The sequence below is a fragment of the Colletotrichum lupini genome, chromosome 1 (assembly GCF_023278565.1).
Source record: "Colletotrichum lupini chromosome 1, complete sequence".
Taxonomy (NCBI): domain Eukaryota; kingdom Fungi; phylum Ascomycota; class Sordariomycetes; order Glomerellales; family Glomerellaceae; genus Colletotrichum; species Colletotrichum lupini.
In genome coordinates this window covers 7,336,967-7,352,703 of record NC_064672.1, presented here as the reverse complement: position 1 = coordinate 7,352,703, position 15,737 = coordinate 7,336,967, and the positions used below count along the sequence as shown (strand labels likewise).

At 48.7% G+C, this 15,737-nt stretch overlaps 7 protein-coding genes across 7 annotated transcripts; 3 read left to right on the top strand and 4 right to left on the bottom strand.

Moving 5' to 3' along the window:
• Positions 1-5,104: 5,104 nt before the first annotated feature.
• Positions 5,105-5,348, top strand: CLUP02_02104 (transcriptional regulator; the record flags this gene model as incomplete). The annotated part of the gene is made up of 2 exons (XM_049281138.1): positions 5,105-5,238; positions 5,300-5,348. 2 exons carry the CDS (start codon positions 5,105-5,107, stop codon positions 5,346-5,348), a joined length of 183 nt encoding a protein of 60 aa, XP_049137095.1.
• Positions 5,349-5,642: 294 nt separating this feature from the next.
• On the bottom strand, positions 5,643-7,082 carry CLUP02_02103 (lipoyltransferase; the record flags this gene model as incomplete). Its single annotated transcript, XM_049281137.1, has 3 exons — positions 5,643-5,909; positions 5,993-6,088; positions 6,156-7,082. 3 exons carry the CDS (start codon positions 7,080-7,082, stop codon positions 5,643-5,645), a joined length of 1,290 nt encoding a protein of 429 aa, XP_049137094.1.
• Positions 7,083-7,593: 511 nt separating this feature from the next.
• Positions 7,594-8,903, top strand: CLUP02_02102 (chorismate synthase; the record flags this gene model as incomplete). The annotated part of the gene is made up of 2 exons (XM_049281136.1): positions 7,594-7,628; positions 7,712-8,903. 2 exons carry the CDS (start codon positions 7,594-7,596, stop codon positions 8,901-8,903), a joined length of 1,227 nt encoding a protein of 408 aa, XP_049137093.1.
• Positions 8,904-9,062: 159 nt separating this feature from the next.
• Positions 9,063-10,559, bottom strand: CLUP02_02101 (xaa-Pro aminopeptidase family enzyme; the record flags this gene model as incomplete). The annotated part of the gene is made up of 3 exons (XM_049281135.1): positions 9,063-9,310; positions 9,374-10,310; positions 10,371-10,559. The coding sequence occupies 3 exons, from the start codon at positions 10,557-10,559 to the stop codon at positions 9,063-9,065; spliced, it is 1,374 nt and encodes a 457-aa protein (XP_049137092.1).
• Positions 10,560-11,450: 891 nt separating this feature from the next.
• CLUP02_02100 (glycosyl hydrolase family 71) lies at positions 11,451-13,350 on the bottom strand (the record flags this gene model as incomplete). Its single annotated transcript, XM_049281134.1, has 4 exons — positions 11,451-12,195; positions 12,259-12,902; positions 12,986-13,152; positions 13,299-13,350. 4 exons carry the CDS (start codon positions 13,348-13,350, stop codon positions 11,451-11,453), a joined length of 1,608 nt encoding a protein of 535 aa, XP_049137091.1.
• Positions 13,351-14,032: 682 nt separating this feature from the next.
• CLUP02_02099 (uncharacterized protein) lies at positions 14,033-14,239 on the top strand (the record flags this gene model as incomplete). The annotated part of the gene is made up of 1 exon (XM_049281133.1): positions 14,033-14,239. A coding segment is annotated over one exon (207 nt), but the record flags the coding sequence as incomplete, so codon positions are not given.
• A 713-nt stretch (positions 14,240-14,952) lies between these two features.
• Positions 14,953-15,395, bottom strand: CLUP02_02098 (uncharacterized protein; the record flags this gene model as incomplete). The annotated part of the gene is made up of 2 exons (XM_049281132.1): positions 14,953-15,199; positions 15,301-15,395. The coding sequence occupies 2 exons, from the start codon at positions 15,393-15,395 to the stop codon at positions 14,953-14,955; spliced, it is 342 nt and encodes a 113-aa protein (XP_049137089.1).
• Between the last annotated feature and the right edge of the window lie 342 nt (positions 15,396-15,737).

Sequence of the window (15,737 nt, the reverse complement as noted above, 5' to 3'; positions counted from 1 at the left end):
GCGATCTCTCATAACTACGTAAGAACGCTCGTTAACGGAAATCAATTTATATAGCCCAGCCTATTATTAAGTAATTTCGCGCTATACTCGTATATCCGAATTTAGGGGCATATCTAAATTAACCCCTATATTAGGCCCATTGCGCGTAGTAATTACCTTATTAACTTACCTTCTTACGCTTACCTCGCGCAGTACCCATATTACTTTTTTAACTACTTAAGCTCGCTAGCTTACGTTTAGCAACGGTAATAAGGCTAAGGTCGTTCTTAGATATACTCTAAATACTAAAAGCGTCGGTATAAGCCCGTTAAGCCCCATAGTATCGTTATAGTATTTAAGTACCGTTTAGAGGTATTTATCGTCGTCGGAATCGGGATTTTCCTTTTTAATAATTTTAAACGCTCTTTTTAATTACTAGTGCGCCCTTTCTACCTTTCTAATACTATAGTACGCTTTAACGGGCACGATTTTTAACTATATACTATAAGCCGTCGCATTTTCTTTAAATTCTACTAACTTAAAACTAGTACTAGCGTCGGTTCTAATACCGTCTAGTAGTCCCTAGTATATATCGATCTAGCTTTTTTATAGAGCTACCCATACTATTTTTACTTATAGATCCCGCAGGAATTGCCCTACTTAGAATAATATAGCCTCGTCGATTATATATAGGACCGGTCGACTGTTTAAATAAAAGATATTAACGACGATCTCCTAATTAAAGTTAAGCTTATTACGCAATTTAAATTTAAATCTACGTAGGCTCTACGCATTTATTTAGCATTAGTAGCATACTTTCGTTAACTACTCCAGCGCCCCTATTTTAATATTATTATTACTTAAATACTTTAAGAAGTTATATAGCCTCGCAACCGATAGGTAACTAAATCTCTAGTATAGTTATCTAAGCTCACTTTCCGTTAGGTAATTAATTAACTTCGTATCGTTAATAAGCCTTATAAACGCGTGCCCCCATCGTCGTTCGACTATTTCGAAATGCTTATAGCTAGAGATTCTATTCCTTATATTATCAAATATAATACCTAGTCGATCCATATCTTTTAAATATAAGAGAAATGGGGTATTAATAGGCAGGATATAAAAAGTTATCGTTCCGAAGTACGTCTCTACTTTTACCGTACCTAGGGTAACGATTTCCTTACCTAGGCTAAAGCTAATCCTCATAATACCCGCTATTAACGTATTAAGTATTACTAACGCGATTTTTTATAGCGCCTAGAATTACCCTTTTCCTCCTATTAACTATTACAATGCCCTAGTATCTAGGATAATCCTATAGAAATTATCTAGGCCGTACTTTTCGTTCGCGTAGAATGCCTATACGAGCTTAGTATTTAAGTAATCTAAGTAGTATAAAAAAGACCCCTCTAGCTACCCTTAGAATTGCTTAGTACCCTATCTCTTTTCTTTAAATATTAAGAGAATAGAATTCTGCGCTATTAAATTCGTCCTTTTACCTACCTCTATATCCGTTATCTAAGGGACCTTCCCTTACTATCCGTAAATAAAAGCCTACTTATTAAGGGCTTTTACTACCTTTTATTCGTTTAGCCTCGTATATCCTCCCAAAGCTAACGGGGCGAAAAAAGAGTAGTTAATATCGTCGACTTCGTTATAATCTAATTCGTTAGTATAGGGGGTAAGATCTTCCTTATCTTCCGAATCTCCTATAGGGTGCGGGTGCTTTAGGCTACTAAATTAGCTACTTTTGCTAGGTTCCGTACCCCTAGATCTACCCTCATATATAATAAGGAATTAGTTAAATCGATAAGGGCTAGTTTTACTATCTACTACCCTTAATTTTCTATATTATTCGTATAATTTAGTACGCTCTTCTTCGGAGTAATTACTTAACTAATATCTATCCTTTTTATAAATAAAACACTACTTCTTTTATTACCCTACTCGCGAGTTAAATCTCTATTTATTTAACGAATTTAGGATTCCCTACTAGCGATTACCGTACCTAGCTTCCTTTCCTTTTTTATTATACGTTCGGTCGACCCAATGCTATTAATAAGGGCCGTCGTATGCTTAGAAGTAGGTTTAGTACGGCATTCTTATTTTAATATTAAAGTTAGATCTTAGCCTCGAGCAGAGCGTCTCGTAATCTTTGGGTACTTAGTATAGAGTTATTTTCGCTTTTAGAACGCGCTAGATTATAGTATAAAAATATCTAACTTTTTACTCGTTAGTCCCCTTATTTAGCTAGGTTTTCGCTAGCTTATTAATTCGATTAATAAGCTCTTCAAAGATTTCTACTCGCAATTTACCCTCTATTATCCTAGCTATAAATATAAAAGAAATCGCTTATAGCTTAGATAGGAGCTCTAGGTTCCTATTATAGGTCTCAAAGCGGCTTCGGATTACGTTAATTATATTAAAAAAGTCGTTTCGATCGAGATTATGCACCGCTTCGTAGTAGTAATTAAAAGCTTTATTTACGAATACGATATTAACTACCGAATAGTACTAATATTCCCTAATTCCGACTTTTTCGTAATAATCGTAAAACATCGTTAGGGTTTCTTATAAAACCTTATACTTCCCCCCAGAGTATAATTTCTCTTTTAAGAAGATCTTTTTAAGGTCTATAAACTACCTCGTATTTACCGCTAGATTTTTAGTATCTATATACGATCCCTGCGTCGCTACGTACTATTAGTAACTTCGGGTAGTCTACCTCTTTTTTTACTAGCTAATTAATACCGAATTTCGTATTAGTAGCGGCGACGAGCTATAGATCGAAATAGATAGAATTATTAATTATTATACTTCTAGCACCATATTTTACCTCTATATATCCTTTTATAATAATAAATTACCGTTAGTAATTATAAGAAGGAAATCTAGGTCGTTCACCCTTTTTCTAAATTCGTTAAAGCGATTATACGCCCTATTGACTTATACCTAGGTCTATATTACGAATTCCTCCTCTATAATTATTACTACTAAGATTTCGTAAAGTTCTCGTAATTATAATTACGCTAGTAGTACCCCTCGCTTATAAAAGAATTTATTAACCGCTTTCGTAATTCCTAAGCTTACGCTTACGAACTATTTGTCTAGCTAATAGCTAAGGTTGTTTACGATTTTATAAAACAGGGGTTACCCCTATAGCCCCTTTTTCTTATAAACCTCAGTTAAATAGATCAATACTACGTTAATTTACTCGCTATTAAGCTAATCCGCGATTCTATATATCTACGTCCCCTAATAATCCGGGTTAATATTTACCTACTTATAAAGGATTAGGATTCTATCTAAAATCGGGTTTCGTCCTCTTTTTCCTTACCCTAACTCGCTAAGGGTCGTGCTCTAGCTTATACCTATATTAATAGTCGCTAGCGTATTTAATTTTAACGGGGATATATCTAATCCGCGCGCCGGTTATAATAAATCCGTGCTTTCGCTACCTAACGAATTTATTAAAATCTAAGAGATTCCCGCTTCCTCTCGCCGTCTTATTACTACTCTCGTTTTTACTATTTCTAATAATTACTACTACCTTTCTAAATCGCTAGCCATCGTACCTACTAAAATCCTCCTTTTTATCTAATATAAAAAAGTAAGTTCTAGTAGTTCCTTTTAATAATAGTAGCGGTAGACGTTTATATTACCATAATAAAATATAATAATTAGTCTCAGGATCTTTACTAATTACTAATTTCTCAAAATTAGTAATCTTATACCGTGAGCTAGTATAAAAAGAAGCCCTTTAGTAGCCCTCTAAAAGATTCTTTTCTTTTCCCTCAGATCCTCGTCTTTTTAACCTTTTCTTAGGCTAATAATAACTCTAGCGAGAAGTCATAAGACTACTTTAGGGTAGCTACCTTCTTCTTAAGTTAATCTCCGAGATCTATAATACTCTTAACTCGATACTATTAGGACCTCTAAATCCCCTCCTCCCTCGTTAAACCGTCCCTTATACTATATTCCTAAGTAATACCCGGGGGGTAATTAAGGGAGCTATAAAAAGGTCGTCTAGATTGCGGGCTTAAGGGCGTACCTATAAGATCCCCGTAGTAATAGACTTTTCCGTATACCGTAGATCTCTTAGCTTAATAACTCCTATAGGGTTACTTTCGTCGCTAAGCAAGAATATTTACGTTTAGAGATCCTCTTTTTTAATCGCATAGTACTCTTTTATACCGTATTATTAAGCCCGTTCGTTACGCTAATCGATTAGGTAAGTAGTCGTTATACGGGGAATTCCTTTTACTAATTTAACTAGTTAATTTCTAATCGCAAGCCGGCCGCGGGGAAGTTATCTAATAAAAAAGGCTACTTAAGGCGACGGCAAAATACTAATTACCTAAGTAGTTCCGTTAACTAGCGTAGTTTAATATAATAAACGTCGACCTCTCGTAAGTAATAAAAGGCTACGATTACTTAATTCCGTGCGGCATTTAAAAATCGCCTCCTTTTTCGTCTATTTCCGTAAGGTTAATTAGTACGAATCTCCTATTCTATATGGTATTAAGAGGTCGTCTCTTTTATATAGCGAGATACCTTACTAATTTACGATAATAGAATTTAATTACTAATTAGTATTAGTATCCCTATTATAAGGTAGTTAGTTCGAACCGTAGTTAATAAAGAGATTAATTAAACTATTTAGATATCTACGTAGGTGTAAAAAGGAGGTTCTAACCGTAGGTTAGGCTGGCTACGATAATCGTAAATAGGGCCCCTAATTAGCCCCTGCGCAGTCGGCTATATGCCGCGGTCGAATTAGACTTCCAATCCGACACTTAGTAAACGGGCCCGAGGTCGAATTATACTTCTAACCGTAGCGGTTAAATCGATAAAAAAAAGAGAAACTTAGTATCGGATTAAAAGTCTAATTTAACCGTAGTATATAGCTAACTACGCAGGGGCTAATTAGGGGCCCTATTTACGATTATCGTAGCTAGCCTAACCTATAGTTAGAACCTCCTTTTTATACTTACTACGTAGATATCTAAATAGTTTAATTAATCTCTTCGTTAACTACGGTTCGAACTAACTACCCTGTAATAGGGATACTAATAACATCATTGGCATTGAGATCGCTATCGACCGCTTGGAGGGGAAATTCAAGATGAGTCAGGAAATGCGAAAGGGCGATAGAGAGGGAGTGATCCGTGGCTTCCAGAGCCTTGGCTCTGACGGTGGTCAAGCCATTGCTGCCTTGGTTCAGGAGCGAAGCGACATGAAGGAGCTGGCAAAGACAACGTGAGTGCCTTGCGAGGGAACAAATTGAAAAGACAGGTAGAGAATTGTGTCGTTGGAGAAGTCTTGCTGTTAGGGTCCGAATGTGCCAAATACTCGGAGATAGAAGCTAGATGTGCGCATCTAGAAGGATAGAGAAGCAGAAAGGTCTGAACATAATTCAAGGTATCTTCTTAAGTGCCTTAGTAAAGGGGATGGTTCGAAAAAGACATTTGCAATGATCTAGAGATGAAACAGGTGATGAGATTTGCTGTTGATTACGACTTGCTAGGCACGATATGCTGATGTAGGCTCGTCGTCCTGGATGTAGTATCATACACTGCCCTGCCTACCCTGCCTCACAACTTCTTTATCGTACAGGGATAAGTTCTGTTCTGGATAGAAATCAATCCAAACTTGAGATTGATTTACTTTCCATTTGCCAGCACAGAGTTCAGCCACTTTCCCACGGTCGACGCTTCGCTATGGTCCAAACCCTCCGCGCGGAGACGCTCTTCCCAGTCTGCGACCTCCCAGATCTGAGTGTTGATCATGGAATTCGAGAGCTTGGCCGATCCTTGACTAGAGAGACTAGAGGACGGTCCGGACAGAGAGAAGCTTTGGACGAGGCCGTGGCGGGCTTCAAATGTGAGGTTGAACTGGACGGGGTCAGCTGGCTGTGCTGGGTAGATTGGCTACATGTTTGAGCGTTGAAGGGGTCAAGCGGGATTGGATGGAACGAAACGACCAAAGACTAGAGATGAAGATGTTTACTCACGTTGCCCGGGAGCTGAGGACGTTCCCGCGTGTCTTCTTCAGAGGGGTGTGTAGAGAAGGTGAATAGAGGGGTCTGGCCATACGTCCATTCCCGAGACTGTGTATATCCGTTAGTTTCTGACCCTGGCTATCGCCGACCGAGGAGAGAAGAAATGAAAGCTTACCCGTAATTCCTTGAGTCCCTTCTTTACCTTATCCTCTCCGAGCGCATCCTTCTCGCCCAGTTCTGCCCGGACAGTGAAGTCACCGTACATTTTTCCAAATTCGCTAATCACGGCATCCTCGAACGTCGATGTGTCGGTGATGCCCACGTTGCGGATACGTGAGCGCACACTCTCGACGCCGCGGGCCTTGATGAAGGGTTCCGCGGGAGACTGCAGGAAGCTGCCAATGCGCGGCAGGTTCGGGGACGAGAGGAGACACGTTCCGTGGTGCAGGGAGCGGAGACGGGTGAGCTTGTACGCCGAGCCGGAGATCTTGAACGTGTTTTCCGCGTTCACCTTTGGCTTGCTGCACGATGCCGCTTCTACGGAAGCGGTGGTATCCGGTGCTTTGTCGGAGGTTCCTGAAGAGGAAGGCGGAGGGGGAAGAGTCATGACAATGTCATGGCGGCAGTTGACGGCGGCGCCCTCGACACCGAGGGAGCGGAGGGCGCGTACGACCATCTCTGCATGGGTGTCGCGGTCAAAGTTTGCAGGCGGGCAGATGACGGAGTAGTTTACATTGCCCTCATCGTGGAAGACCGTTCCACCTCCGCTGCGGCGGCGGACGAGGTCGATGGCATCCGACGGGGGTAGAGACTTGAGGAGGGGAAGGTTGACCTCGAGCCACGGGTTCTGGTTGCGGCCGATGACGATGCTGGGGCGGTTTGTGTACAGGAAGAGGACGGTCGAGTCAGATGGGGTCATTTGAAGGAGGTGGTGCTCGATGGAGAGGTTCACGTAGGGGTCGCGAGAGTTTGAGGTGTAGACTTGGGTCTTTGAGGTTGGTGAGGCGGCGAGGGCAGAGAAGAATCGGGTTTGGCGGGAGGTTTGGTGTATTGATGGTCTGATGCGGAACAAAGTTCCTTGAATGCTACGTAGTGGCAGCATTGTGATGATCTGTGAGAGATATTGGATGAGACGGGATTGATGGTACTTTCAGATTAACATTTTCATGAGCCCCTGTGAAAAGTCTCGTGATATTCGACTGTGATTCGAAGATTAAAAGAGTGTATGAGAATAGATTGAGAGCAAAGCAATGAGTCTAAGTCAGTTTGATGAGTTTACGAGTAAGAGGGGTCGCGTTAAGGATGTATTCACTGCCGTTTGATGGCGGAACGAATGAGTGAGCAACGCGGTGAGATGAGGTTCTCAAGTAAGTTGCATCTAACAGAGTCCGTTTTCTCACTAGGCCACCCACCCCTGTATGGGCAAGACCCACCCGATTAACGGGGCAATTCAACTACATCATAGAAAACCCCTCCACCCCGCAGATGGCCGATTTCTTTCTGTGGTTGACTCACCGAACATCGGCCCAGATAATTTTCCAAACTTACATACCGCTCTCCCCTCCCCTCGTTTCCCACACTCCAACTTTACCCCCTTTATAGCGGTAGCAAAAATGTCAACGTTCGGCAATTACTTCAAGGTCACGACGTGCGTCGCCTCTTCCGACCCAATTCCTCTTGTTCGTCTCTCATGGCCAATTGTGGACTAACATAGGATGCCCCTCTGCGCAGCTACGGCGAGTCCCACGGCAAGTCCGTCGGCGTCATTGTCGATGGCGTCCCGCCCGGCATGGCTCTGACCGAGTCCGATATCCAGCCTCAGCTGAACCGCCGCCGCCCCGGCCAGAGCTCAATTACGACGCCCAGAAACGAGAAGGACCGTGTCGTCATTCAGAGCGGTACCGAGTTCGGTGTCACCCTTGGCACCCCGATTGGCATGCTCGTCCAGAACGAGGATCAGCGTCCCAAGGACTACGGTAACTCTACGATGGACATGTTCCCCCGCCCTTCCCATGCCGATTGGACCTACCTCGAGAAGTACGGCGTCAAGGCCTCCTCCGGCGGTGGTCGCTCCTCCGCCCGCGAGACAATTGCCCGCGTTGCCGCCGGCGCCCTCGCTGAGAAGTACCTCCGCGAAGCCTACGGTACCGAGATCACCGCCTTCACCACCAGCGTCGGCAACTGCCACCTCTTCCCCCCGACCCCCGAGCACCCGAGCCCCTCGACGAACCCCGCCTTCCTCTCGCTCCTCAACACCGTCGACCGCAAGACCGTCGACCAGTTCCTCCCTGTCCGCTGCCCGCACGAGGAGACCAACGAGAAGATGATTAACCTCATCAGCGACTATAAGGCGCGCGACGACAGCATTGGCGGAACCGTCACCTGCGTCATCCGCAACCCACCCTCGGCGCTCGGCGAGCCCTGCTTCGACAAGCTCGAGGCCTCGCTTGCACACGCTATGCTCAGCATCCCCGCCACAAAGGGCTTCGAGATCGGCTCCGGCTTTGGCGGCTGCGAAATTCCGGGCTCCCAGCACAACGACGCCTTCATCAAGGCGCCCGAGTCGGAGCTCCAGGCCGACGCCCAGCGCATGGGTATCCCCCGGTCCAAGTTGACCACCAAGACCAACTACTCTGGCGGTATCCAGGGCGGCATCTCCAACGGTGCGCCCATTTACTTCCGCATCGCCTTCAAGCCCCCCGCGACCATCGGCGTGGACCAGACGACGGCGACCTACGACGGTTCAGAGGAGGGCGTGCTGGCCGCCAAGGGCCGTCACGACCCTTGCGTTGTCCCCCGTGCCATCCCCATCGTTGAGGGTATGGCGGCGATCGTCCTCTTGGATGCGCTCATGGCGCAGCACGCAAGACAGATGACAAAGAGCCTGCTGCCTCCCATTAAGAGGGAGAATGGCAAGGCGTAAGCTGGTTGGAAACTGGGATGTGTTGTAAATAACGGGCATTAAAAGCAAATTCATGATGAGATTCCCCTTTTTCGGTTTGTCAGCGAATAGTCTTCTTTTTCTTTGCATATTTCTGTACAACGTGAAGTGACACAAAGTTGAATGAAGAAGTGACTCATCTCACAACTCTTCCGACGTCTGTTGCTGCTTCGCCGCCTTCACCAGATGGAACTCCTCCTGTCGGCCGTAGACCCATTGCCATCCCTCTTCCTCGCCAGCCCAGTACACGTCCTCCTCCAGGGCAAACCAAAGGGTCGTGTTCCTCGAAGGTACGTAATGCTCGACGAGAAGCTCTACGCTGAACCACATACTACGGATCGCAGCCAATTCGCCAGCCGCCGAGACATACTCTTGCATGTTGGTCATTCCTATGCGAAGTCAGCGCCGCACCAGATTAACGGCCTTGTAATGGAAACATGTCGTCTTCTTACCGATAAGAGGACCAGCAGAATGTCCCCAGTCCCCAATTGGGTGTGAGTAGACCCGTCCCTCAATGCCCTCAGCGTGCATCTCTCCCAGCGACGCCTTGAGCATCTCGTTACCCGTCTTACCGACAGCAATGTTTCGCCTCACGATATCTTGAAGCTTGTTACCCTTCTTTAAGCCGTCCTTCAGATCTTGAGGCACATCAGTCTCGTCGGGGCGAAGCACGTATCCGAGATGCTGCGTATCTGTGTTCAGCCCCATAGCCGTCAACCCAAAATCAACATGGAGCATGTCCCCATACTGAATGATCCTGCCTCCCGCACCTTCATCAGCAGTCGTCTCCAACCTCATAGTCCAAGGCAGCGCCTCATCGACGACGCTCACACTCGGCTGAAACCACGTCGAGAAGTTGTGCGCCAGGATCTCCTCCCGGAACCACCACTCCAGGTCCCCCGTCGTCGTCTTCCCCGGCACGACAACCGCCTCGCTGAATCCCTTGGCAATCATCGCCCAAGCCGTCTCCATGATCTTCCTGTACCGCGGCATCTTGGACGCGGGCTGGGCCGAGATGAACTCGACGGCGATCTCGGGCTTGACGACCATGCGCGAGGTCCACTCGCCGCCGAGCCCGGAGGCCATGGCCTGATACTCGCCCGCGTGCAGGCCGCTGGCGAAGGCGATTTCCGGGTGCGCGTTGACGGCGATGGTGGCTGGGTTCGCGGCTTCGAGCTGGGATTTGAGCGTCGCCCAGACGTCTGCGGTCCAGCCTATGATGCAGCCGGGTTGCTGTGGGAGGGTGGCGGTGGTGGTGCCGCCAGAGGAGTTGGCGGAGCCGAGGGGTTTAGCGAGGAAAAGGCAAGTTGTGCGGCGCCGGGCGGAGAAGGTTGATGCCGGTTTGAGGGACCAAAAGACTGTTTCTTCGGCGTACTCCCGTTGGCTTATCTATCGCTCGTGTCAATACCGCCGTCTTGTGAAATGAGGGGTGAGTGAGCGAGAGCGAACCAGCCAGGCGTCGACGCCGTGTTTCTTGAGGAGGGCGGGGATGCCCGCCTTGCGCTCGTCGGTCCAGGCATCCTGGATGCTGGCTTGCTCACGGAGGGGCGGGAGAGGATTATATTTCGGCGTTGGATCGCTGGCCGCTTGTTGACAAAATATAGCGGCGGCAGAGAGTAGTGATACGAGCCAGTGCATTGCGGATCTGCAAATACCTATATCGATCTCGCGGGCGGAGTGAGTTGAGGGTGAGTGAGGTTGAAGGGAGGGGTGATGAGGTTAAAGATAGGATGGAGGATGTGAGATCGGATGACGTCCCGGATGCCCCGTTTAAGGAATGCAGCTCTGAAGTTGAATTACTTGAGCGCAATGCGGTAGGTCGTCTAGTCCCGGAAAGGCAGCTCGATGATGGCAACCTTGGATCTCACGCTGCATGGATGCTGATCCCCGCCCTCGGTGAGTCTGTTCACCGAGATCGGGCATTACATCGCGCGACAAGAGGTTGAGATTTACGTGCATAAACGCCCGCACTGAATCAACTCGTCCTGGGGTTCACGTGCCGGAGAGTTCATTTCATTGCTCAACGTGAACGGCGTAGTAGAAGTGCAAGATTGTGTGTTTTGATTGAGGCTTTTTGCTCCGAAATTCTTGCGAAAGTCCAGGAATTGAGGTGTGTTCTATCTAGTTCTATTTAGAGGGGTATTGGTATTGTACATGAAAATTGCCAGTTGAAAATCATAAAGCTTCATAATGCTATCGTTCCTGAACTCGTGCATTAAAATTGTGAATGTGGCTGTAAATGCCTAGTGAAGTAAACATGAACAGGAGAAGTGAAGATTCGACGCCAAATTGAGACGCTCTATTGAAGTATGTGTTAGTCATTTGCACGAGAACGAGGCCTGACAATGCTACACTTACGAAGTTATGCCCATGTTTGAGACTGGTCGAGTCTGATGCGTCAACTTGTCTCCAAGATCTGACTGAGCCCAAGGAGATGTCTTGCAGTCGTAGTCGCAGTTTCCCAGTGGGTTAGAGACGTTCGGATATTGACATCTTGGTGTGTCCCAGCCATCGCAGTCGCTGACCCGTTCACACCACTCCAGCAACAGATAAGCTGACGAGAGCGAAGATAACGTATACCAAACCGTTCTGCGAGAGGTTGGATGCCCCAGAGTCGTTGTCACTGGCTGTGGATTGAGGACCACCTCCAGTCTGCGTGGGTGACGGGCTCGGATCGTCGACATGGAGGGCATTCGTGCTGCCCGTCCAGGCGTTCCAGTTGGTCAAGCCGCCAGGGCATTCGTTTGCAATCTTGCGCCCATCGATCTTGGCGATCTCGGTCCCGTACTTGGTCATGGTGATGACGACGTCACCGGTGCCCAGGAAGGGAATGCTTCCGTGGTACACCCCCTTGCCGCCATCAGGGGTCGAGGTCCAGTTGCCCTTCTGCGCCTTGCCTCCGACGGATACGGTGACCTCTGCTGCAGACGTTAGGAGGGCCGAGTAGAAGATCTTATCACGGACAACCTGGGCTGCCGTCAGGGTCTCTTGGTCGTGTGTGACTGCGTTGGCTATGGTACCGCCGTCCTTGCAAGAGAGGGCGGGCGAGCCGCGGTACCATGTCATAAGGGCTTCGTCCTTGATCGAAGGGGCCACGGCGGCTTTATAGCTGTCGATGAGGTAGGGGAGGAAGTGGCGCCAGCCGTCGTGGGGATGGTCGAGGGCGTAGTTGAAGGGGGCTTCGCCAACTTCGAAAGCCTCCATGGCGTTGGTGCGGACCGGGCCGATGTGGTGTGATTCGCCGTAGTCGTTCCAGGAGATGATTTGAACGAAGCTATCGATTGTCAGTTACTCGAATGATAAGAGGGAGACAATAGTTCTTGCAAAATTGACTTACGCAGGCATCACATCCATCACCTGGTTCCAGCGATCGTACCAGAGGTCATCGCCGCGCCACACCCAGTTCTTGTTGTAGCCAGGGAGGTTGGTATAGAACCAGGGGGATACGGGCATCATGTAAGGCTTGCCCTTCAGGGCCCAAGCATACGCAGCGTCACTCTTGTCAGTCATGTCCTGGTCACCGACTGGCCACGCGTTCCAGCTGAACAGCCCATCAGCAACGCCGTTTCCTAGTGCCAATGCGTCCTCGGGAGACACGGAGGACCAGTCGGGGATGAAGAAAGCGCCTGTCTTGTTCTTGATTTCGATCCAATCCTCGGCGTTCTCTGTGCCCTCAAAGGTCGAGGCGAGGGGCTTGTCGGCATACTTGAAATACTCGTCGAGCTTGAAGTACTTCTCTGTCATGTCCAGAATAGTCTCCTTGGGCCAGGGCTTACCCCCGTGGTAGCCGCCGTTGTAGTCAAAGGAGAAAAAGAGCTGGAATCCAACATTCTTGGCGGCGACGAAGGCAGTCTCGAGAGACGAGTTGGTGTTAGGGTCCGTCAGGCCCATGTTAAGGGCGAAAGCGTCGATGTGGGCATCCTTTGCGATCTTGAAGTCATCTTCGAACTCGCTGAGAGTGTAGTTCTTGGTGTTGATGAGCTGGCGAAGTATGTTAGCAGCTGAGACATCAGACGATGAAGTCAAGGACCTGGTAGGGATGCCAGCATCAGAGGTGAACATACCATGAAGTGGGCAAAGACGGACGCCGCTTGTACTTGTGTAACTGCGGCCAGGAGGCCGGCGAGACAGGTGGTGAACTTCATCGTCACGGCGAACAAGAGCTTGCGTGACACGCAGATCAAGTCGTCGATGTCAAGTGTGATCGACACGGAAATCAGAGTTGACAGATCTTGCAGGAGAGCCACAATTTCACATGAGAGAGACCAAAGGCCGCGGCCGCTGCATTATGTATCGTGGCCTCCTTCACTTGGAGAGGGGGCCATGTCAAGTATGGCTCACATATCTACCCATCATGTCGGTTTCTGCCTTGCGAACCGGCCAGGGCGACCACGGTACCGCCTCTCTGGCGCTGTACGCCATTGTCCATGATGACCCCCTGGCATGGCGACAACCTGACTCCATCGCGAGATAGGCAGGTAGGCCAACGGTAGGCGGTACATGCGGCTGGAACTACACGGCCTCAAACTCCCACCGTCAAACAGACAAGCAGGGGGGGGGCCTGCTCGTCTCGGACAGGGTTACGAAGGGCGCTTGCCTGATAGGGCTACATGAGAAGAACAGGGGGTGAGTGCTTTGTGAGACGCCGTTGGATGTGTCTCTGGACAAATGGGCTGTGTGGATATCGGTCTCCAACGTCTAGAGTGGTTTCTCTGTCTGCTGTGCCATTTTGTGTCTCTTGGGCCTCTTGTGCCTGCTGTGCCGCTGGACGACGGCACGAAAAGATGCAGCAAGCCAAGCCTGATGATTTGGATAAGGCCGCTTTTGCCGTGGGAAATTGCCTCGCCCGGCTCTGCTTACTCTGCATCATGAGTGCGATCCGAAGAGTTCTTGCTGGCGGTGAGGGATATAGCTTTCACGCGGCGTTTGATACGGGAACGTGAGTAAAAAGGTGGCTGTAAGAGCTCGTGTACGTTCGTGAAGTTGGCGCGATATGTCATCCAAAGTGAAGCCTATCGAAATTTGTTCCTTGCGTTGATCGGATACGAAGTCGGGAGAGATCGACGGCAAAACACGACCCGAGAAATATTCCTGGAGACTGAATGTGGTAGATCTGCTCAACGGTACGGTGTTTCGGGACCCTCTGGGCCTCTTGTCCTCCTCCTCCAGAGACCCATCTTTCCAACTTGGCTTTCTGCTTGAACCCTGCCAGGTTGCTCGCCCGACATCTTAAGCTTGTTGAGCCCGCCCAGGGCCCTTCAAGACCAATCATCTGGAGACTGCCGCGCAGCCGGACGTCATGCCGGATCCTACACTAGCGGCTTTCCGCTCACCCATCGCGACACTCACGATCCCTGTCATCTGACGGCCTACACGTGCGGAATCGGCCGAGCGGCCCCTGTCCGTCACATCAAAACCGCTCGCCAACTGACTGAGTAGATAGCCTAGTAACGGTCTGCCTAACGCAACCTGCAGCTGTGCCTCTAGATTTAAGATTAAATAAGCAAATGCTACGGTTGTTTACAGGACAGGTTCCGCTATTACCCAGGTGATTCTAAAGAACCGTGCATTGTCGGATATCTCACGCCCAGGGGAAGGGACTGTATCGGCAGCAAGGGTTCCGTGATGGATACACGTATCTGCCCACTATTCCCAGGCAGCACCGGGCAGTATTGATGTCTGTGAGTCTTTAAAAACCATGTTGTAGAGGGGCCGCCGTTGCTTAGCCATCTTTTGCAAAGCTTGGCTCTAGTCCACCTTCGTGTCGTCCGTGGCGCCTCGTAGTCGCAGCCAACCACACTGTTGAGACCCGATCGAAACATCCAAAGAGTAAGGGACGTGCATACTCGAGAGGGAACCAGCCTTGTGGGGGGCTTCCTTCGACGTTGAAAACGAGAAGATGTACGGATACCGGAGCCGGCAACGTCATCGGCGGTGGGCTAGTTGACCGTAAGTGTATCGGAATCCCGCCAAATCGCATACACGGAGGGCTGTTTAGTGGCTCTCGTGGCAGCTGTCAGGCTATTTCAGATCAGCAAAGACGGATAACTGGCGGTTTGGGTACGGTTTGCACCGGGCTGACGAGACCAAAAACCCCATCTGGGCGTCGCGCTGGTCTCAGACAACGTGCGCTATCGCCGGCCAATCGTCCGGACTCCCTCCGAGCTCCTTGCGACAGGGGTTTCGTGCTGGACAAGCCGCACTTCGCACTTTGAACCAACCACACAACAGACAGAGGGGGGGGCAGAAAATCACACCAACACTGCCATGGATGGATTCTCATGTCGCTGGGCTGTCAGCAAGATATCCGACCGCCTCGGTTATTCATTACCCCGGGGGCAATCACAGACGCCAAGGCAAGAGGAGGAGGATGACTGACTGCATGAGTCCATGGGTACAAGACAGAATCGAGGGGGGGGGGAAGAGGCCAAAAGAGCAGAGCAAAGAGAAAAAAAGACCATGTTCCAACAGCATGATCGAGAACCTTAAGCCACCCTGTCCCCTGACCCCTGTCCGAATCCACTGTTCTAGACCCTTTGAAGTTGAGTTGCAGCGAGTTGCAGTGACTTCAGAGCCACCGATTTGGCCCGCTCTTTTGCGTCTCTAACCAGAAAGCGAAAGTCGTTCACCAGTCAATTCCCAGCCGCTCCTGTTGGTGTCTGTTAGAGCAAACGCGCAAAAAGGCGGAGTCTTGGCTTGTAGATCCGGATAACCTGTTTAGCCAGGCGAACCTCAACGGTCACGTTATCACCCCAACAGACATAGTTTTATCCATGATGCGCCTCATCTTTTGCAATTGAACACTTGTAGAGCCAT